Genomic DNA, 22,670 nt, shown 5'->3' with positions numbered 1-22,670 from the left:
TGCGGAATCCCGCCCCGCCCGGAAGAGCGCGGCCGCGGGGGCTGCCGGGAGTTGTAGTCCACGCGCGCGGCGCGGCCCCGCCGTCGGCCGCCGGCGCGCGCGGGGGTTCCTGGGAGTTGTAGTACGTATGCCCCGGCCGAACCGAGACCATGGCGGTGTCCAAGGAGCTCTTACAAATGGACCTGTACGCGCTGCTCGGCATCGAGGAGAAGGCGGCGGATAAAGAGGTGAGCACGGTGGCTAGGACGGCTGATTCTGCGCCGCCTGGCGGCCCCAGCTGCCCCGGCGCCTCGCCCGCGACGGCTCCCGCTCTCCAGGTTTGGCGGCCCGGCGGGCGCAGGTGGCTGCCCAGGCCCCACGAGTAACGGGGCGCCAGAGCCCCTCGCCCCGGCGGGCCGCGCGGTCCCAGTGGCCTGCTGGGAGGGGCCGGGGGAGTCCGAGGGGCGGCTGGCCCCTCTGCGCCTGCGCAGCGGAGTCTCGGCGAGTGCTGGGCGGCGGCCGGAGCCCGCGGGAGGGGCGGCGGGGAAGGCCGGCGGCTGGAGTCGCGCTGCCTGGGTGTGCACGCAGTGGCGGCGTGGGGCGCCCGCGAGACGGCCCTCGGCTGCGCGGAAGGTTTTTTTCCGGTACTGGGAATTGAACCCGTGGACATTCTACCTCCGAGCTACATCCTCAGTCCGACTCTTTCTCCCTTCCTTTCTTCCTTCCTTTTTTCCTTCTACCTCCAGCGACACCCCCAGCTCTATTTTTTTTATGATGTGTGTGTGTGTGTGTGTGTGTGTGTGTGTGTGTGTGTGTTACTGGTGTTGGAACCCAGAGGCTTTCTACCTCCAGGCTACACTCTCAGACCTTTTTTATATTTTATTTGGAAACAGGGTCTCACTAAGCTGCTGAGAGCCTCACTAAGTAGCTGAGGCTGGCTTCGAACCTGTGGGATCCTCCTGACTCAGCCTCCCAAGCACTGGGATTACAAGCGTGTGTGCCACCAGGCCCAGCTGCCCCTGCACTTCTGAGCTGCCCTGCTCAAGGGTTGAGTGAGCTTTCTAGAGGAATAGGCTCTGGGGCGAAGAGTTAGGATACCCAGAGGGTACTTAGAGATGTCATCCTGCACAGAATGTCTCCCTGAAGATGAAATAAAGTGTCCACAGAATATAGAAAGCACTAAAAGCCTTTACTGATGCATTAAGCTCATAAGTCTTAATATTTTAGTATGAATAACCTTGAACACCAGCTGGGTGCAGTGGCCCTTCCTTATCATCCCCGCACATGGGAGACTGAGACAGGAATATCACAGATCTGAGGTCAGCACGCTGTAACTTAGTGAGACCCTGTTTCAGAATAAAAAATAAAAAAGGACTGCGGGTGTAGCTTGGAGGAAGAATGCCACTCCGTTCAGTGCCCATTACCAAATTTTAAATAAAAATGAATGAATGAATGAAAAAATAAATAAGAAAAGAAAAAAAAAATAGAGCCAGAAGTGGTGATGTGCGCCTGTAATTCCAGTACTTGGGAAACTGAAACACCAGCCGTCCCCGCCGCTCCTCTCGGAGGCTCGGGCCACAGCCTAGCACTCGCCGAGACTCAGCTGCGCAGGCGCAGAGGGGCCAGCCGCCCCTCGGACTCGCCGGCCCCTGTATTCCATCCCCAGTAACACACACACACACACACACACACACACGAGTAAAACAGGGTCTCACTGAGTTGCAAAGGGCCTCACTCATTAGCTGGCGCTATCTGCAAACCACAGTCCTCCTGTCTCAGCCTCCAGAATGCTGGAATTACAAGCATGCACCATTATGCCCGGCTAGTCCTTTTTATTTTGAAGCAAGAACTTGCTAAATTGTTGAGGCCAGCCTCAAACCTGCAATCCTCCTGTCTTAGCCTAAGTACTGGGATTACGGGACGCAGCCTTTTTTATTTTATTTTGACATGGTTTCCCACTAAATTGGTGAGCATGGCCTTGAATTTGCAATGCTCCTGCGTCAGCCTCACAGGTTGCTGGGATTAGTGTCCCGCCATGCCCAGCATTTCTTTGCAAGTTTTCAAATCAAATACAACCCTCAGTTCCTATCCAAGGTCGCCCTTTACCCTCAGCCTCTTACTCATCCCGGTCCTGCAGATCGGTGCTGGTTCACCTGACAGCACAGCAGTGATTCTCTGCTGAGGCGGTTCAGGCTTTCAAGGAGGAGGGGAGGCAAGTGGAGAAAGCTGAGGACGACTGCTGTGCACTGCTGCGTTCAGATCAGCAAATTCTGGAGTCTGCCTGCCGACAGACTTCTTTGTGGCCTCACCTCTGCTTTCTGGCAGCTTACACAGTGGAGAAAACTGAACTTTGAGGTAGAGTGAAGAATGTTCAATAAAAGTATAAAAGGAAAAGGGAAGAATGAAGACATTCGAATAATTAGCTGGATCAGGGCAGGCTTTCGTGTGTGTGTGTGTGTGTGTGTGTGTGTGTGTGTGTGTGTTATGGTACTGGAGATGGAAGCCAGGGGCTTTCTCCCTGTGGGCTATATTTTCAGACCTATTTTATATTAGAAACAGGGTTTCACTAAGTTGCTGAGAGCCTCACTAAGTAGCTGAGACTGGCTTCAAACCTGTTTGCTCCTCCTGTCTCAGCCTCCCCAGTTCTGGGATTACAAGTGTGTGCCACCACGCCCGGCAGGGAAGGCTTTCTTTCTTTCTTTCTTTCTTTCTTTCTTTCTTTTTTTTTTTTTTTCCGGTACTGGGATGGAACCCAGGGGCATTCTACCTACCTCTGACCTATACCCCCAGCCCTATTTTTATTTATTTTATTCTTTACTTTGAAATAGGATCTCACTGCCTTGCAAAGGGCCTAAGTAGCTGAGGCTGTCTGTGAACCATGATCCCCCTGTCTCAGCCTCCCAAATGCTGAGATTACATGCTTGCACCACCTCGCCTAGCTACAAGAAGAATCAGTTTTGAGGACAGAGGGCAGAGAAGGGCTTGAGGATCATGAGATGAAGGTATATTTGTAAACAGCCTTAGCGAGACCATGAACAGGGCATCGCCTGGAGTCTGTTAAGGTTGTTGTAGGAGATGAATCTGGAAAGGGGAGCGTTTGGGGGCCTCTAAGTCACAGGGTGAGTAGACTTGATTCTGTGGCCATCTGGGGGCCATTTCTGGATTTAAAATGTATTGACACCTGTCTCCCAAGGGTGCCCTTCCAGAGTCTTCTGTCTGGACCAAGTGCTGAGACCTGGAGGTTGAGCACCAAGCCTCGTTTTACTCACCCCCAGCCGCTGCCTCACTAAGGCCTGACGCAGAGGGCAGGCCCTCGGATCTGGCAGCCTCGTCCTCAGTATCTCCGCGATTGTTAACTTGGCTGAGGCTGGCAGGCCAGAGCTCTGGAGTTTTGATGTTACTTGGCTGCCTTTTAAGTCAAAGCGAATGATTCATTTGTGTTTGTAGGCGGTAAGCCACTCATTAGCATTCGAGATAATACCTCACGTGTATACGATACCAGGTGCCTTCACATAAATGACCTCATTTGATGTGCTCATCAAAACGAGGCTGTGAGGTAGGCGGGGACCATTAGCTCCAGTTTATGGATGAGAAAATTAAGACTCAAGGAGTCTAATTGATTTGCCCAGCATAAGATGGCTGGTGAACGCAGAACCCCTGCCCGAACCGGAATTCTCTACTCCTTCAGCGCTGTTTTCATAACCCACACCCCAGGAGCAGTTAGGGCAACAGAGCCTGTGAGCCACACGATTCCGTCAGACGCAGAGGGAAACTTGACTCTAAGTACGTAAAGCTGCTTGGGCAGACCCAGCAGGTATGGCTGACCAGGGAGCTACAGGAGTGTGTTGTTGTTTGTTTTTGTGGTACTGGGGACGGAACCCAGGGCCATCCCCCCTCCAAGCTCACCCCAGCCCTATAGCTGGGAGGTAGACTGCCCCGGGGCTCCAGCCCCAGCACCACAAAAAAAACCCAAAACTGTACAGTACAGATGGCCCACACCTGTAACCCTATCTACTTGCAAGGCGGAGGCAGAATTATTGCAAATTCAAGGCCAGGCTCAGTGACTTAATGAGACTGCTTCAAAATAAAAAGGGAAGGAGCTCAGTGGTAGAATGTCCCTGGGTTCAGTACCAGTGCTGCCAAAATAAATAAATAAATAAATAAATAAATAAATAAATAAATAAATAAAAGGCAGCTACACAGTCAGTTTCTATTTTAGCTGAGGCAGGGTTCAAATATATACTGGGCAACTTAGCAAGACCCTTTTAAAAATATTTATATTCATACTTATATTTTTAAGTATCCATATGTTTTTTGTGGCACTGGGAATGGAATCCAAGGGCCTTTTACCTCTGTTCTACACCCTAGACCTATTTTATTATTTAGAAACAGGGTTTCACTAAGTTACCGAGAGCTTCACTAAGTTGCTGAGGCTGGCTTTGAACCTGTGATCCTCCTTTCCCAACTTCCCAAGTATCTCGGCTTTGCTTTTTTACTTGCATATCTGCTTTCCCTATATTTGTTGTTCCCTAAGTACTGTTATTTAGTTATTTTCTTTAAATTGGCATACTTTGAGATGGGCATGGTGGCACATGCTTGTAATCCCAGCTTTCAAGAAGCTGAGACAGGAGGATCACGGTTCAAGGACAGTCTCAACTACTACTTAGTGAGGCCCTTTGCAATTCAGTGAGACCCTGTTTCAAAATAAGGAATAAAAAATAGGGCTGGGGGTGTAGCTCGGAGGTAGAATGCCCCTGGGTTCTATCCCTAGTACTGCAAAATAAATAAATAAATAATAAATAAGTAAATTGGAACACTTTTTTTTTCTTTTTCTGGTACTATAGATGAACCTAGGGGCACTTCACCACTTAACTATATTGCCAGCCCTTTTTATTATTTATTTACATTTATTTATTTATTTCTATATTGGGGATTGAACCCAGAGGCATTCTACCTCTGAGCTGCACCTCCAGACTGGTTTTATATATTTTTTGAAACAGGGTCTTGGTAGGCTCTTGAGAGCCTCACTAAATTGCTGAGGCTGGCAATCCTCCTGTCTCAGTCTCCCAAGTACTGGGATTACAGGCAGGCCACCATATCTGGCCTCATTTTTTATTTTGAAACAGAGTCTCCATTGTTGCTCAGTTTGGCCTCACACTTGTGACCCTCCTGCCTCGGCCTCCCGAGTTGCTGAGATCACAGGAGCGTGCCGCTCTACCTGGCTTCACACACACTTCTTATTTTTATTTTTATTGGTACATTGTAGTCATCCATGTTAATGGGGTATGACATGGTGGCGGCATACAGCACACCTTCCTTTCACTAATATAAAGGAAACCAGTCTGTTGGGGCGGTGCGGGGGGGGGGGGGTGAATGAGATGTAGGAAGTGCCAAGCTCAGAGAGAGGGAGCTCTACCCCCAGGAGAGGGCAGAGGCTGTGCTGGGCCCCGGTCTCTAGGGATCGCGGTGGCAGCAAGCAGTAGGAAGAGTGGACCGCCAGCCCGGGCCATCTGGCAGACCTGGGGATGGGAGTCTACACCCTGAGAGCCGCAGGTCGGAAAGGGCTAAGGACCCAGAGCCCGGCGTGGGGAAGTGGGCCGGCCGCGCACGCCCCACGTGTTCCAGGCGTACAGGTCCGCTGGCCATGGTGAGCGGCTTGAGAGAGATGTTGGCGTGAAGTCTGGGTTCCCCCAGGATCATCTCGTTGCCACCAGCAGGCTCACGTGTTGGGGGCACTGAGCTGAAGGTGCCGGTCTGGTGGCTGGCTCCCTGCTCGTGCTGAGCCTTGGGAGCAGCCCCGACGTTTGGGGATTCGTCTCAGCGTGGGCCACGGGCTGTGAGGAGTGGCAGTGGCCAATCTTTCACTCAGGCAGAGAGGACTGTAGATGAGTGCCCGTAGCTGGGTGGGCATGATGGCACACACCTGTAAACTCAGTACTTGGGAGGCTGCGACAGGAGGGTTGAAGGTTTGAAGCAAGCCCCAGCAACTTAGTGAGTCTTTCTTTTTGTGTGTGTGGTACTGGGGATGGAACCCAGTGGCATTCTACCTCCAAGCTATACATACCCCCAGCTCAATTTTATTCTTTTTTCAGGTCTGTCTCCCTTGCGTCCTTATCTGAGTCCAGCCTGTCAGCCTGGCTTTTGAGAACTGGGCCTAATTTGAAACAGGGTCTCAATATGTTGCAGAGGGCCTCACTAAATTGCTGGCTGCAAACCTGTGATCCTCCTGTCTCAGGCTCCCAAGTACTGGGATTACAAGCGTGCCCCACCGTGCCTGGCTGCTGAGACCCTGTTTCAAAAATAAAAAATAAAAATGGAGCCAGATGTGGTGGCGCACACTTGTAATCCCAGCATTCGGGAGGCTGAGACCAGAGGTTCGCGGTTGGCGGACAGCCTTAGCTACTTAGTGAGGCCCTCTGCAACTCAGTGAGACCCTGTTTCAAATAAAGAATTAAAAAAATAAGGCAGGGGGTGTAGCTTGGAGGTCAAATGCCACTGGGTTCCAACCTCAGATCTGGGAAAAAAAAAAATTTAAATAAAATATAAAAAAAGGGGCTGGGGTGGGTTCCATCCCCAGTACCAAACAAACTAACAAAGTGCCCAGAGCTCTGTAGTTCACTTCCTGCCTGTGAACTCAGCCAGCCACCTGAGTGTGCCTCTCTTGAGGGGATGAGGAGGTGTCTGCCCCCCCTCCCCGGGTTTGGAGGAAATGATGCCCAGACGGTCTTACAGACTGCCTATTTCCAGGCCTGGGCCTGCAGTGCATTTCCAGCTGATTCCCCACGGGCTTTGCTCATGCAGTTGACACACAGGTCTGTCTCCTGTGTGTCCTTATCTGAGTCCAGCCTGTCAGCCTGGCTTTTGAGAACGGGGCCTAATTACTCCTACTACTTACTTATCTGGCTCCAAGTTGTAACATAGAAAGGGCAGCAGCCTTTTAAAAAATAATGTCTTCTTTGTGGGGCACCTTTCTTTCAAGTTAATGATGGCGTCTGCTGTTTATTGGACCCCTCAGCGCCATGCTTTTTTGGGTGAGTCAGTGACTTGTTCCCCTCAAGAGGTGAAACTGGAGGCAGGGAGATTGTCAGAGGGCCTGCCGTGTGCCTGCGGCGCAGCCCGTGGAGGTGCGGGAGGCCGGGCGGCCTGGCCCTGCTGGGCTGTGGTGGCTGAAAGTGGCAGGACCCGGTCCAGCGCTTCTGGGCAGGGCTGGGAAGCTGCTCCTTTGCTCCCTCAGCCTTCGCCTCCTGGTGTGAGCGGTGGGGATAGCATTCAGTTCCCGCTGCGGCTGTCCTGTAAGTCCTTCCTGTAGCCAGACTTTCAGGAGGTATGAGCAGGTTGAAGGGGAAGTTGTGAAATAATGGTCTCCCAGGGTTCACACTTACTTAGTCCTCGGGGGACTGAAGTCATTGACACGGTTGGGGCCTTCTGACTGTGTCTGGTGGAGAAGGACTGAGTGATTGCCCCTCTCGTGCAACAGGTGTGTCTTGTGTGCCTACCAAGTACAAGGTGCAAACACTGTGGTGGGTCCTGGGGAGAGCAAGGCTGCCGCCCCCAAGCACATTTATTGTGTCTGTAAGGGGAACCTCGTTCTTCCCATGCCTGTACATTCTCATTTGAGGCTACAGTTATAACAGTTTATCTGTTTTTCCAGACCACATCATCAGAAAAGGAACTGCAGACTAGGAGCACGTCTAGGGAGATGCCGGCATCTGGCACAGTCTAGGAGAAGCTAACCAGGAAGGTGGTACGGAACCATAAAAGGAACAGAATCATTGCCACCCAGGAAGCTCAGCAGAATCCCCACAATTTGCTCTCCGTAGCACTTTTTTGTGCCTTTCAGTAGTTTATGTTCTGGGTGACAATTCTGGGGCACTGAAGACACACTCAACTCAGTTCGTGTCCTAAGATGGAGAGTAGGTGGTGGGCAGTGGGACTTAGACTTCAGGAGGAAGACCAGATTCCTGTGAATTAGCTTAAGGTTCTGTGGGCTTTTGTTTATCTGAGATCTTTGTCATTCTGGCTTTGGTTGTGTGGTCTCCGCCTCCCGAATGCTGGGATTACAAGCGTGCGCCACCGCGCCTGACCTAATTTTTTATTCTTTGTGGTACTGGGGATGGAACCCAGGGGCATTCTACTTCTCAGCTATACCCCCAATCCTATTTTATTTTTATTTCTTGAAACCGGGTCTCATTAGGTTGATGAGAGTCTCACTACTTGCTGAGGCTGCCCTTAAACCTGAGATCCTCTTATCAGCCTCCCAAGTACTGTGATTACAGGCATGTGCCACCATGCCCGGCTTATTCCTGCCTATTCAGGAAAGTCACACTTGGGTTGCCCTGGCAAGTGAAGGTGTGGGGCTGCCGTGCCCAGCAGGGGGCAGCATACCACAATGGCCCCTGTGCTGGGCGGCTGGCTGGAGGTGGGAGCTGAGTCATGGACCTGCCTGGCAGGCCTTCCGGGGCAGCTGCTGGCTGCCTGCCTCTGAAGGCCCTTATTAGCACAGTTGGTCCAGAAGTGTTTATTGGTTCTGTCTGAGAAGCCTGGAAAGCCAGTTGGCTTAGCTGTTCCTCCCAGGAATTTGAGCAACAGGTAGCCTGTAGAACGGAGGCCTGCACCTGCAACACTGCTACCCAGCCAGATCTGTCAGCAGGGAAACCAAGCCGGGCATAGTGTGCGTGCTTGTAATCCCAGTACTCGCCAGGCAGAAACAGGAGGATTGCGGGTTGGCAGCCAGCATCAGTAACTTAGTAAGGCCCTCCTCAACTTAGTAAAACCCTGTTTCAAAATAAAAAATAGGGCTGGAGTTATAGGTCAGAGGTAGAATGCCCCTCGATTTAATCCCTAGTAACACACACACACACACAATTTTTTTTTTTTTTTTTTTGCAGGTCTGGGGATGGAACCCAGGGATATTCAACCTCCAAGCTACACCCCCTGCTCTATTTTTTATTCTTTATTTTAAAGCAGGGTCTCACTGAGTTGCAGAGGACCTCACTAAATAGCTGAGGCTGTCCGTGAACCGTGATCCTTCCGTCTCAGCCTCCCGAATGCTGGGATTACAAGCGTGCGCCACCACACCTAGCCACACAATTTTTTTTTAAATAAAAAAATGAGCTGGGCATGGTAGCACACATTTGTAATCCCAGTACTTGGGAGGCTGAGACAGGAGGATACCAGGTTCAAAGACAACCACAGCGCGCGCGCGCGCGCGCACACACACACACACACACACACACACACACACAAATTATTTTGAGATAAGAGTCTTGCTAAATTGCTCAGGCTAGACCCAAACTTGAACTCTTTCTGCCTCAGCCTCCAGAGTTGCTGGGGTTGTAGACGTGCACCACCATGCCCGTACTTTTTAATGTTTTAAATGGATCCGTGTTGATGGATGTTTGGCTGGTCCCAGGAGGCACCTGGAGCAGTGCTGTAGTTACCATCGATGTATATTTATTTTATCATGTCTCTACAAGTCTAAATTCTCAGGACTGGGTCAAAAGGAAAGTATATTTTAGAGCCGTGCGTGGTGGCACATGATTGTAATCCCAATACTTGGGAGGCTGAAACAGGAGGATCTCAGGTTCAAAGCCAGCTTCGGCAACTTGGCTAGGCTCCCACAACCTAATGAGGCCCTGTTTCCAAATAAGAAACAAAATAGAGCTGAGGATGTAGCTCAGAGGTAGAATGCCCCTGGGTTCCATCCCCAGTGCCACAAAATAACAAAAAACAAAACAAAAAAATTGATGACTACATTTTCTTGCAGAAAGCGTTCCCAGCTCTTGTGCCCACCAAGAGTTTGTAGTGAGTAGCTGTTTGCAGGTACCTGTAGAGAGGCCAGGGTCCTGCGCTCCTTCCCTCTCGGGAGCCCCTTGACCGCGGTGAGATTGCCCACTGGGCTGGACGGAGACCGGGTCCTTCCGCCGGGGCAGCGGCCAGCTCCCCCCGTGGCCTTCCCTTACGCTTTAGCAGGGCTTCTGTTTGTCCCTGGGGTGGGAGTGAGTGACCACGTGTTTGACTCTTCCAGGTGAAGAAGGCATACAGGCAGAAGGCCCTCTCCTGCCACCCAGACAAGAACCCGGATAATCCCAGAGCAGGTGAGCGCCCCCGTGGGAACAGGGGAAAGGCGGCCCACCGGGCCGGTCCCAGCTCTGAGCTCTGCGCATGTATGCATGCCTGCAGGGTGGGCACCCGCTGCAGTTCTGGGCTTCGCACGTGGTGGGGCCCATGGCGCCGATGCCCTCCCCATCCGTGCAGGTCTGTCATCCTGCTGATGAAGCCCTCCTGCCCGCCTGTGGCTTCCGAGTGCTTTGAGCAGTAGCGTGCCAGGTCTGACTTGACTTTTGGCCTCTGTGTTTTGCTCCTCGTGTCTAGCTGAACTCTTCCACCAGCTCTCTCAGGCCTTGGAGGTCCTCACCGATGCCGCGGCCAGGGTAAGTGCCTCCTCTTCCCCTGGAGAGACCACTGCCGCTCGGCCTCGGTCCTCTCTCGCCCTGTGCCTCGTGGCACAGGCCTTGCTGCCCATGCCCCAGCCCAGTTATCCAGCTGCCAGATGGGGCTGGGCTGGGGCGGGCCCGGGAGGCTTGCCGGGGCTCTCCCCATTCTCTGGCTGGCCCGCTTTCTGTGTCCCTTCCTCCTGCAGGCTGCATATGACAAGGTCAGGAAAGCCAAGAAGCAGGCAGCAGAGAGGACCCAGAAACTTGATGAGAAGCGGAAGAAGGTGAAGCTCGGTGGGTGCCCGGGCCGGGCGGCCGCGCCGTGGCGTAGCTCCCTCGCCTGCCTTCCTGGAGCCCCCTTTCCAGCATCAGTCCCTTGGCCCAGACTCGGGCAAAACTGTTCTGGGAGGTCGGGTCTAAGAACCCTTAGTGCCCAGTGCTCTGGCGCTACCTGTAATCCAGTACTCAGAAGTCTGTAACAGGAGGATCACAGGTTCGAGGCCAGCCTCAGCAGTCTGTCTCAAAGTAAAAATATAAGGGCTGAGGGTGTAGTTCAGAGGTAGAATGTGCCTGGGTTCAATCCCCAGTACCCCAGGAAAGAAAAAACTTAGAAGTGATAGAAATTGCTAAATTTACTATTAAAGTTTGGGAATTTGCTGGAGCTGGAATTTAAACTCTTAAAAATCAAGGTTCTTATTCCCCGTGGCACGCCGGGTCTCTGTGTGTGTCCAGCCTCACCTTGCCAGGCCTTCTGCTCTGAGAAGCCCCTCAGAGGCTGCCTGCCTTTCTTCCTCCTACTCCTGTTTGTTTTGTATTGCTGGGGATTGAACCCAGGTGAGCTCTATCTCCAGCCCTGGGTTTTCTTTTTCTCTTCCTTCCTTCCTCCCTTCCTTCCTTTCTTTCTTTCTTTCTTTTTTTTTTTTTTTTTTTTTTTTTTTTTTTTTTTTGGTGGTACTAGGGATGGAACCCAGGGGCATTCTACTTTTAAGCTACACCCCCAATCCTATTTTTTAATTCTTTATTTTGAAACAGGGTCTCACTGAGTCACAAAGGGCCTCACTAAGTAGCTGAGGCTGTCTATGAACCGCTATTCTTCCATCTCAACCTCCCAAATGCTGAGATCACAATAGTGCACTTTAACCTTAAAAGTAATTTATTGAGGTAAAATTCACAAAACATAAACGTTACCATTTTGAGCTACTTTGCATACAGCAACACCGACCATTCCAAGTATACAATCTAGTGATTTTCATTAAATTTACCAGATAGCAGTATGTCTATAAATCAATTTTAAAATATTTTCATTAGCCCAGTGAGATTGGTCCAGGCTGCCAGGCATGGTAGACCTGCAATCCCAGTGCCTGGGAGGCTGAGACAGGAGGATCACATGTCCAGTAACTCAGGAGGACACTCCACAACTTAGACTGTTACAAAGTAAATATCAGAAAGGGCTGGGGTGTAATGAAGAGGTAGAATGCCCCTGGGTTCAGGCCCCAGTACCAAAAAAAAGATTGGTCCAGGAGCTCTGTCCTCAGTGTATCTCCTTGCCTGTCTAGTGAAGGCACCCACAGTGTGACCTACAGCTCCATTGCTTTTTATTTTTTGTTTTCAAACAGGATTTCACTAAATTGCCTAGGCTAGCCTTAAACTTTCAATCCTTCTGCCTTAGCTTCCCAAGGTTGCTAGGATTGCAGGTGTGCACCATTGCACCTGGCTTAATATTTACTCATGTATGTGTACGTGTGTGTATATATATGTGTTTATGTGTGTGTCTATATACATATGTATGTATTTATAGATATATACATATATAGATATATATACAGATTGTGCCCAGGAGCATTCTGTCTTTTATTTTTCATTTGGAAACAAGGTCTTGACAGGTTGTTGAGAACCTCACTAAGTTGCTGAGGCTGGCTTCAAACCTCATCCTCCTGTCTTGGCCACTCAAGTAGTGGGATTACGAGCGTGTGCTTGTAATCAGTGATTACAAGCACACTGTGTTGCCCAGGTTGGGCTCACCCTTAGCCAGGGATACAGGCATGTGCCACCGTCTGCTTTCAACGCATCCGTTAGTCTTTCCAAAAGGTGGGGGCTGGGGGTAGCTCAGTGGTGGAGCATTTGCTTGGCGTGTGCAAGGCTCCGGGTTCAATCCTCAGCACTGCAAAAAAGAAAGATAGAAATAAAAATAAATTTTAAAAGGAGGTTCTAGATAAGTAATTACACCAGAAGGAAAGCAGTGAGTCCCCGGCCTGAGTGAGAAGGGTTTGTTCCGCCAGCAGGCCTGGCACAGGGCCACAGGAAGGCCAAGGAACTTGGGCGATACCCTCTCCTCCTGGGTGCAGCCTGGAGGATTCCCTCGGCCCGGCCCGCTGTAGTCGGCGAGGGGGAGAGGGGACGGTGAGAACTGGAGCTCGGGTGGGGAGTGAGCCAAAGCCAAGACAGGGCCAGCGCGGGCTGCGGTGCCAAACCCAGGAGCAGAGGCCGCCGCTCACCACGCGTGCCTGACACCAGGCCGGGCTGCTGGCACAGACGCCGCCCACACCCCGCCCCGCGGTGGAGGGCCAGCTCGGCCAGCCTGAGCTCGAGCTCTTCCCGACCCCGGCCGCGTCTGGACTGGAGCCCACGCCTCTTCGTTCTGTGACTTTTCTCAGTGGAAAGTAACTTGCGGGTATATGGGCACGGTAGGGGGGAGCAGGAAGTACTGTAGCTCCCCTGTGTGAGGCTCGGTGTGCTGACCGGCAACCGGGTCATTCCACCCTTGTGCCTAGACCTGGAGGCCCGGGAGCGGCAGGCCCAGGCCCAGGGGAGTGAGGACGAGGAGGAGAACCAGAGCACCAGGACGCTAGAGCAGGAGGTGAGCGCCCGGGAGGGGGCGGGGGGCTGCTGCAGTGGGCGCTGTGATCCTGCCACCTCGCGGGGAGCTGGGTGACCTGGCCCGACCACGGCTTGCTGAGCCTTGGTTTGCACGTGGAGCCTCCCGGGCACTTTTACAGGGTGAACCACCCTGAAATTGGACCTGCACAGAACTGTCACCCCTCCCCACACTCTGCAGATCGCACGTCTGCGAGAAGAGGGTTCCCGGCAGCTGCAGGAGCAGCAGAAGCTGATCCTGGAGCAGATCCGCCAGGACCGCGAGCAGAGGCTGAGAGGTGAGGTTCCACTCCCGTCTCCACTGGCTTCTCGCCGGAGTGGCTGCGGCTTCTGCTGCGGGGGCCCTGCAAGCACCCCATAGCACCCCACTCCGACACATGCCACCCGTCCCTTCCTCCTGCCTGCTCTTGGGGCCTGTGCTCATCACCGCCTGCGCTCTCCTGGCCGCGTTGTTCTTGGTTCCAAGCCGAGATGCCTCTCTGGAGCAGCCCACTGGGAAAAGGCCGTGGGTACTCTGCTTTCCATACAGAACCGTGTGGTCTGTATCTCTGCCTTCCACCCCCAGGACTGCGTCCAGGCCTTCGTGTGGAGAGCTAACGGTGACCTTTACGAGGTGGCCAGGCAGGCCGCCTGGGGATGACTGAATCGTACCTACTGTCCCCACGGGCCCGGCTCCAAGGGCAGGGTAGATGCCACCCTCGGTGACATCAGGAGCCGCTTTTTCTAGGTCTTCTGGCTCTGGGCTGACTCTCCCTGGGAGAACCTCGGATCCCCTCATATTCTACCTTTCTTCTTTTCTTGTTATTTCTAGGAAAGGTGGAAGACACTGAAGGAACTCCCAAACTAAAGGTGAGCCGGGGATCTGTGGGCTCCTCACAGCACCTCCTGTCCACAGAGCGGATGCTTCCTGTGGCTCAGGGGTCCTGACAGGGATGCCGGTGTCCGAGGGCAGCGCACTGCGCTCCCTCCCATCCCTTGCCGCCGGGGACCAGGGCTGTTCTCAGAGCTCTCAGGCCAGGTGTCTGCAGCCCCTGAGGAGAGTCCCTTACAGGGCGGAGGCACTGCTGAGGGGAGCAGGCGCCTGGCCGTTTTCCTGGGAAGAATGTTTTTGTGCTGCTCCCTGGATTACAGGTGTCTGCTCAGACTGTTGAGCTCGGTTCCAGGGTGTAGTCCCGCCAACGGTCATGTTTGGTGCCGCTGTCTTTTCAGCTAAAATGGAAATGCAAAAAGGAGGATGAATCCCAAGGCGGCTACTCCAAAGATGTCCTCCTGCGACTCTTGCAAAAGGTCTGGCCTGGCTCTGCTGACCTCCTCCCCTCCTGCACCTCCACCATGGCGCAGCCCAGCCAGGACTCTACTGCTGGACCTCCCCTCACATCTCTGCTGCTTTTCTAGTCATTGCTGTTCAGAGAGCTTGGGGCAGTCTAGACACGCCCAGCCACAGTCCCCTGACACTTGGGTTGCCGTACCCCCCTTCCCCAGCCGGTTCTCCCCTCGCTGCCGCGGTCTGGCTCTGGCCTCGGAAGCCAGGGCTTGGCTGAGCGAGCCTGGCACAAAGCTCCATCTTCCCCGCCCCTTCGCCCAGCTGAGGCGGTGCTCGTGCCGCCTGAGTCCCCGTCCTTGGCTCATCTTCTTTGCTGTCCTGCAGTCCTGGAAAAACCTAATCTCTTTCCCATCTCCGATCTTACTTCTCTGGGTTCTCTAGCAATAAGATAATAAGATATTATCCCCAGCCAGGCATGGTGACGCACGACGTAATCCCAGTACTTGGGAGACTGAGACAGGAGCACAGGTTCAAGACCCGCCTCAGGCCAGGCGTGGTAGCGCACGCTTATAATCCCTGTGCCTGGGAGGATTGCGCAAGTCCGAAGCCAGCTGCGCTGGCTTAAGAGACCCTGTTTCCAAAAATAAAAAGGTATAAAATAGGTCTGGGAGTGTAGCCCGGAGGTAGAAAGGCCTCCAGGAACCCCAGTACCACCCAAAAAAAAAAAAAAAAAAAACCCGCCTCAGCAACTTAGTGAGGTCCTGTTTTATTTTTTATTTTTTTGGTGGTACTGGGGTTCCTGGAAACTCTTCTACCTCCGGGTTACACTCCCAGACCTATTTTTATATTTTTATTTGGAAACAGGGTCTCTTAAGCCAGCACAGCTGGCTTCGAACCTACACAATCCTCCTGTCTCTGCCTCCCAAGCGCGGGGATTACAAGCATGCACCACCACGCCTGGCTTGAGGTCCTGTTTTAAAATAAATAAAAGCGTTGGGCATGGTGGCACACTTGTAATCCCAGTACTTGGGAGGCTAAGACAAGAAGATCCAGGTTTGGGACCAACCTCAGCTACTTAGTGAGGCCCTGTGCAACTTAGGGAGACCCTGATTCCAAATAAAGAATAAAAAATAGGGCTGAGGGTGTACCTCAGAGGTAGAATATCCCTGGGCTCAATCCCCAGCACCACCAAATAAAATAAATAAAAAGGGCTAGGGGAGCAGCTAGGTGGTAGAATGCCGCTGGGTTTAGTCCCCAGTACTGAAAATGAATGAACGAATGTTATCCCCAGGGTGAAAATGTCCCAGTGGGCCTCCAGACAGCTCGCACATCTCTGGCATAGGGTAGGCCGGGCCAGCCGTCCAGCCGTGCTCACTGGAAGCCCCTTGTCCCCACAGTATGGTGAGGTTCTCAACCTGGTGCTTTCCAGCAAGAAGACAGGCACCGCTGTGGTGGAGTTCGCGACCGTCAAGGCTGCGGTGAGTGGGGCGCGGGGCCCTGCGTCCTTGTCATCCTAGGAGGGCGACTCACTTTTGGGGGCCCTCCAAGTTAGGTGATCCATGCTCCCCAGGGGACTCTGGGCCCGCTGAGAGCCACGGCTCCACAGGCGCCCTGCTCCTTGGCAGGGAGAACGCTCTGTGAATTTGTGCTGGCTGGCTCCTCGCCCTCCGCGTGCTGAGCCCTAGCCCTCGCCGTGCTCCTCCTCTCTCCCCACAGAAGGGCCGGGCTTTGCACATCACCGTATGCAGGTGGCTGAGGTCGCCCAGCTCTGGGGGACTGCAGTGCTGGTTCTGGTCTTCCTGTGGGGTAGAGAGAGCCAGCACAGCCGATTTGACAGGTGAGACGAGGGCTGGATGCTCTGATTGGCAGGAGCTGGCTGTCCAGAATGAAGTGGGCCTGGTGGATAACCCTCTGAAGGTTTCCTGGTTGGAGGGACAACCCCAGGGCATGGCAGGTTCCAGCCGTCCAGGACTGTCCAAGGTAAGGGCGGGGCTTCCGTTGGCTGGGCCTGGTTAGGGCGCAGGGCTCTCCCCGTTTGCGCTAATCTCAGGGCCCTTTCCTTCCCGTCCAGATAAGCAGGAGGAGAGTGGGGTGGGTATCCCGCCGCCTGAGTGGCGCAGGCTCCCCGGGCTGCTTCTGCTCTCTGCGCCCAGGCCTCCTCTTTACGTTCTTGTTGTCATTCTGGGCTGGGGAATGGACCCAGGTCCTCGTGTGCGCTGAGCACACGCTGTGCCACTGAGGCCCAAGACGGTGCCCCACGCCGTCTCCTGCTGTCGGCCCCCCGAGGCCCGCAGGTCGCTGGTTTGGGTGAAGATTGGGAGCTTAGCGGAGCGCTGCAGGGAAGGCAGGTGACAGGGCAGCCGCGTCCTTGCCCAGCTGTTCACTTCCCAGGTGTCTGGCTCCCAGGCAGACAGGACTGTCAAGAGGCAGCTCCCCCAGGGCTCCCGCCATCTGAGCCCATCCCAGAATTCTCCGCGCCCTGGAACTTCCCTAAGGCCTCCACCTGCTTTCGCTTGCTGTTGCTGTCATCTCAGCCTAGCAACTTCTCCGGGGCCCCTGCTGGCCCTGGGGTGCCGTGAGTCCGGGTGCACTGCTGGGGGCGAGGTGTGCACCTTTCAGCTAGCCCCGTGCAGGCTCTGAGAGCTCAGCTCCAGGGAGCCTTGTGCTCACCCCACCCCATGGCCTGGTGTTTTCTGACCTGGATGCAGAAGCTGGGGTTGCAGGTGCCGGGTAACACCTGCCCCACCTTGGTGCTTTTTGGGGCAAGAGCCAACAGCCTGGCTCTTTCTTTGAAACAGTCTGAGTGCTTTTATGGTGTGTCCATAGCCCCCACGGGTTAGCAGGGGCTCTACTCACCCGCCTGTTCCCCCACCTCTCTGAGAGACTCAACATCTTCTGGGAATGTGTCCCAGACACTGGACAGAGGAAAGGCATGAACCGGCCTGAGCTCAACCAGGACCCTGATTTAAAAGAGACCTCATTAGCTGGGGCGGTGGTGCATTTTTTGTGTGATCCACTACTTGGGAGGCTGAGACAGGAGGATTGCAGGTTTGAGGACACCCTTCGCAAACAGTGAGACGAGACTTTTTTTTTCTTTTTTTCTTTTTTTGCTACTGGGGATGGAACCATTTTTTTTTTTGCTCAGGGGCATTCTACCTCTGAGCTACACCTCTAGCCCTTTTTTAAATTCTTTATTTTGAAATAGGGTCTCACGGAATTGCAAAGGGCCTCACTAAGTAGTAGCTGAGGCTATCTTCGAACAGTGATCCTCCTGTCTCAGCCTCCTAAATACTGGGATTAAAAGCGTGTGCCACCATGCCCAGCTAAATAGTGAGACTTTCATCAACCTAATGATACCTTGTTTCAAAATAAAAATAAGCCGGGCTGGTGGCTCACACTTGTAATCCCAGCATTTGGGAGGCTGAGACAGTAGCCTTAGCTACTTAGTGAGGACCTCCGCAACTTAGTGAAACCCTGTTTCAAAATAAAGAATAAAAAATAGGGCTGGGGATGTAGCTGGAAGGTCTAATGCCCCTGGGTTCCATCCCCAGACCTGCAAAAAAAAATGAATTAATTAAAATAAAATAAAATGAAATAGAGCTGGGGGTGTAGCCTGGAGATAGAATGTCCCTGGGCACAATCCCTAGTACCACAAAAATTAATTAATTGATTGATTAATTAATTAATTAGAAATAATAAAAGATCTCATTCCATTGCCTAAGCCCAGCTCCCTTCTCTATTGTGTGTGTGTGTGTGTGTGTGTGTGTGTGTGTGTGTGTGTGTGTGTGTGTCTGGGTATGGACTCCAGGGGCATTCGACCTCTGAGCTACACTCCCTACCCTATTTTTTATTACTTTGAGACGGGGTCTCACTGAGTTGCAGAGGGCCTCACTAAGTAGCTGAGGCTGTCCGTGAACCGCGATCCTCCCGTCTCAGCCTCCCGAATGCTAGTATTATAAGAGTGTGCCACCGCGCCTGGCTAAGCCCCAAGATTTCACAGCTCCAGGTAACACTGCATAAGCTGTTAGAACTTTATTTATGCATGTATGCCTCTACCATTTTGTCCCCTTTAAGATATATGACTAAAATGCACCAATAAAAACATCTTTGTTTATTATCTCCTGTATCCTCAGAGGAGGACACAGCTCAGCACCTCTGCCCAGAGGAGGGAAGCAGAGGCACAGGTGGGCTCGTGGAGGTGGCGCGTGTCGGCCTTCCCCACCTGCCGGCTGCCAGAGCCTGGGCTGCAGACCTGTGGTCCAGCTGAGTGCTGCTGGGCTCTGGGTCCAGGTCTGGCCAGGCCCCTGGCAGGGCAGCCGCGCAGCTGGCGCCTTGGCCTGCTGCAGCCGCACTGTGGTGGGGTGAGGCGGGGCTCCCCGTCCTGGCGGAGGGTCCTCACTGCTTCCTGGGTTAGACCTCCTCCTGATGCAGTCCTCCGCTCTTCCAGGCAGTGCGTCTGCCGCTGTTTGTGCGCCATTTCCCAAAGGCTCCCGTGGCTGAGAGGTGTGGGAATTCCCCAGGCCGTCTCGGGGAGCTGGTCCGTGCCTGGGCTGGCCTCCCCGGGAGCTCCTGGCGGTGCTCAGGCCGCCTCTCGTGCCCTTATGTCTGCTGATGGCTGGCCTGGCTCTTTCTCGCCCTTCACTCTACCTTCACCTACCGCTCGCTCTGCAGGCCTGGGTGTCTCCCTTCCCCTGGCTCCAGCCGGTGTCGGCCAGCACATGCCTGGACGACCGCGCGGTCAGTGTCCCTGCCCCGCTGTCCAGCCTGGGAGCCGCTAACCAGGTTGGCTGTTGAAGGATAGCTATCTGAAGGATAGCTAGTGCGACAAAGAAGTGAATTCATAATTCTACTTTATTTCAATTAATTTAAATTTTAGCGTCACATACAGCAAACAGCCACCAGCTTGGACAAAGGCGAGCCTGCCTCCCTCTCCTGTAGGCCTCCCACTTTCTTCTTCAGGAGTTTTGGACCCCTTTTGCGCACACACACCCTGTGACATCTCTGTCGAGGGTGGCTCCAGGAGGCTGGTGCACGGCCCTGCTGTCCCGCCCAGTCTGTGGCCTCCCTCCCACCCGCCTCGCCTGAGCCGCCCTGTCCCTCTTCTGGCCTCTGCCACTTCCTGTGGTTGCGGGGTGTGGCCTTCCTTTCCCGGCTCCCACCTTCCTTCAGGCCCTCTGCCAGAAAGTGACCCCTTAACATCGCCGGCTGGCCTCTGTCCCTCCGCTCTGGGTGACACAGAGGATGTTCAGGACCCGGAGGGCAGGCAGCGCCCTGTGGTTCTATCCCGGCCCTTTCTGTCATTCACGACTATGCCCTCCTTCCCTGGGTCCCTGGGCCCCGGCTCCTCCAGTCACCCCAGATGTGCGCACCCTCACCCCGTTCAGGAGCTGGCTCGCGGGGGAACTGCTCCCTCAGCATCTGTAGAACTTCTTCAAGAAGTGAAATCCCCAGGTCCACTTTGAAAGAGAAGAAGGGGTCACTGAGGTCCGGAGCAGGCATCCTCTGGAAGGAGGGAGTGTCCGAAAGGTCGTCCTCTGATTGGTGGAGGGTACCCGCCAGGGAGAGCGCGGAGGGCAGGGAGGGCAGGGTGGCGGAGGCGGCAGAGTAGGTGGCCGGTGGCTCCAGGATGTTGGGGCAGCTGGAGCTCTCTGGGTAGAGGCGTGGGGGCTTGGGTGGGGCCAGCAGGGTGGCCCGGGGCTGCTCGTCGCCCCACAAGGGCAGGCGCCGGCCATCCGGCCTCCCTCGAAGTTCCCGAATGACCTCTCTGTTGCTGTACTCCTCGTGGTCGCCGCCCGCAGTGCTGGCCTGGCTCAGCACACTGCCCTGCCGCCGGAGGAGTCGCCGCGGCCGGCCCAGAGTCAGCCGCTTGAAGAAGGCGGCATTGCGGAAGGAGCCTTTCCTCCAGTTCTCCATGGGCCGGGGCGGGCGGCAGATGGTGTTCAGGAGTGGCTAGGGTCCGTCTGGTCCCTGCTGAAGCGGGAGGCCGCCCTCGTGGGCAGGAGCAGAGCCCGGGTTCCACTCAGCACCGCCTTCCGGCCAGCATCTTAGGGAGACACGGCCGGGGAAGAGGGGCCTGTTTGTCCAGGAGAGCAGGGAGCCGGAGTCCTGGCAGCAGGAGTTCCCACAGGGACAGGAGTGGCCTGGTTACTTGATAGGACAGTGGAAAAAAACCCAGAGGGGAAAGCAGCACTTACGGACCGGAGCGAGGGAGCCGGGCACAGGGACGGAGGTGGGTCTTGGCCGGCGAGGACAGACGCGTGCCCTTCCGCGGCGGGGGGCGGGTGGGCAGCTCACCCTGTGGCGGCCCAGCCCTTGCCCGTCCGGAGGCCAGTGCAGGCCGTGCCCTCTGCTCTGCCGGCGGCTGCGGGACTGATTACTGGCTTGGCTGTTTGTGCCAGTGCGGCGGTGCGGATGTGTTTTGTTTTCAGCTGACTCAGTCAGGTGGGAAGCCGGGTTTCAGGCTCTTGGTAATTGCAGCATCCGCAGGCAGGGGTTGGGGCTGCTGTGACCAACACCCAGGGCAGTGGGGAGCGCGGGTCCTCCTGGAGCCGCCCCGCCTGGTGTGTCACCAGGCCGCTTCCCTTCCCCTCACAGCTCGCCGCGGCCTGGCCCCAGACCCGGTCTCCAGCAGCGGGCTGGGAGGGCCCGCAAGGTGGGCGTGTGGGACAATGTTGGGGGTGGAAGCGACACCTGTCCCTGGTGCGGGTGACTCAGCCTGGGGCCTGACAGGCCCTCATTAGCAGAGCCCGCAGGAATTGGGGGAAGGAAGCAGAGGGCGTTAGCAGGAGCAGCCCCTGCCGGTGCCAGGCTCACTCCTCCCAGGGCGGGGCTGGGGCATGCCAAGGCCCACTCCCAGCCTTCTTGGCAGAGCAGCAAGGGCTTGCGGGGAGTGCTGCCCTCCCCATGGCCCGCACCCACTACCCAGCCTGCTGCCTGGTTTCCTCCTCCTCCCTTGGTGTTACCCCAGGGCCTCCCAGGGGCTGCTGCACCTGCCTAGTGCTCCGGGCCTCCCTGCTGCCAGGCCTCACTCACCCTCTTGGGTGGCGGCAGGGGCTGGCCAGCTCTCCTGGGGAGAGGAGGAGGGGTGGGCCCATGTTTCTCTGGCCATTTACTCCAGACCAGCTGACCAGGCCTGGCCGCCTAACTCCCGCCACCCCCTCGCTCCCGGGGTCCCTTGCCACTGCGCTGTCCAGCTGGCCTGCCGCGCCGACCTCTGGTGGAGGCCCTGGAGCCTTCTGCTGCATGTGCAGCCCCTGGCCTGGCTGGCCTCTGCCGACTACGTGGGCCTCATCTTGCTCTGAGCGCCACTGAGGGAGGAAGCACTCTGACTCAGACTCATCAGGCCTGGGGCTGGCGGCTTCTCCGCCTCCCAGCGGTGGCCCTGGAGGTGGTGGTTTGTTATTCTTTTGATTATTAATGTGTAGCCCTCCTTAATCCTCCACACAGTGCCAGCAAGCTCTTAAGAGAAAGCCATGGGCCCAGCCCTCCAGGAGCCCTGGTGTGTGCTTTAGGAAGAGGGGCAGGAGGGGCTGCATCCCCCATGGCCTCAGCAGGAGCTGGGCCACTGTGAGCCGCTGAACCAGCCAGAGCCTGATCCAGAGATGCCCCAGAGCCGCCTAGAGGCCCCCGGCGGGAGATCGCTGGGCTTCGGGCTGGGGGGGCCTGCTGAAGAGCTTGCGGGCCCCTCCGCGCCCTTCCCTGCCTCTGCCTCCCTCCCTCCCCAACTCTTAGCCTGCGGCTGACCAGGCCCTGCTGCCCTGACCGCCCCCTGTCCTGCAGGGCTCGGTGCTGTCGGAGCGAGACTACGAGAGCCTCGTCATGATGCGCCTGCGCCAGGCCGCCGAGCGCCAGCAGCTGGCCGCCCAGATGCTGCAGGAGGACGCGGGGCAGCCCACGTAGCCTCGGACTCCGGCCTCCCAGCCCACCGCCCGTTTTTTAAACAGCACCAATAAACTCTTTTAAAAGACTCTGCCTGTGCTTCATACCTGTGCGGCGTGCTGGGCTCCTCGAGGGCGGAGGGCGCACACCCAAGACCGGGGCTCCCTCCCGAGGCGGGCTGGCCCCCAGCAGAGTCATGGCGCAGGCAGAGCACAGAGGCAACCACTCATCAGAGCCCT

At 55.1% G+C, this 22,670-nt stretch overlaps 1 protein-coding gene across 1 annotated transcript; it reads left to right on the top strand.

The window, feature by feature from the left end:
* Window positions 1-149: 149 nt before the first annotated feature.
* DNAJC17 (DnaJ heat shock protein family (Hsp40) member C17) lies at window positions 150-22,452 on the top strand (the record flags this gene model as incomplete). Its single annotated transcript, XM_080707385.1, has 11 exons — window positions 150-227; window positions 10,007-10,076; window positions 10,354-10,412; window positions 10,622-10,709; window positions 13,187-13,272; window positions 13,471-13,567; window positions 14,101-14,138; window positions 14,499-14,576; window positions 15,951-16,031; window positions 16,423-16,533; window positions 22,333-22,452. The coding sequence occupies 11 exons, from the start codon at window positions 150-152 to the stop codon at window positions 22,450-22,452; spliced, it is 906 nt and encodes a 301-aa protein (XP_080563511.1).
* Between the last annotated feature and the right edge of the window lie 218 nt (window positions 22,453-22,670).

This window comes from Muscardinus avellanarius, assembly GCF_963383645.1.
Source record: "Muscardinus avellanarius genome assembly, chromosome: 12".
In the NCBI taxonomy this organism is placed as follows: Eukaryota; Metazoa; Chordata; class Mammalia; order Rodentia; family Gliridae; genus Muscardinus; species Muscardinus avellanarius.
This window is presented reverse-complemented; position numbering and strand designations above follow the sequence as displayed.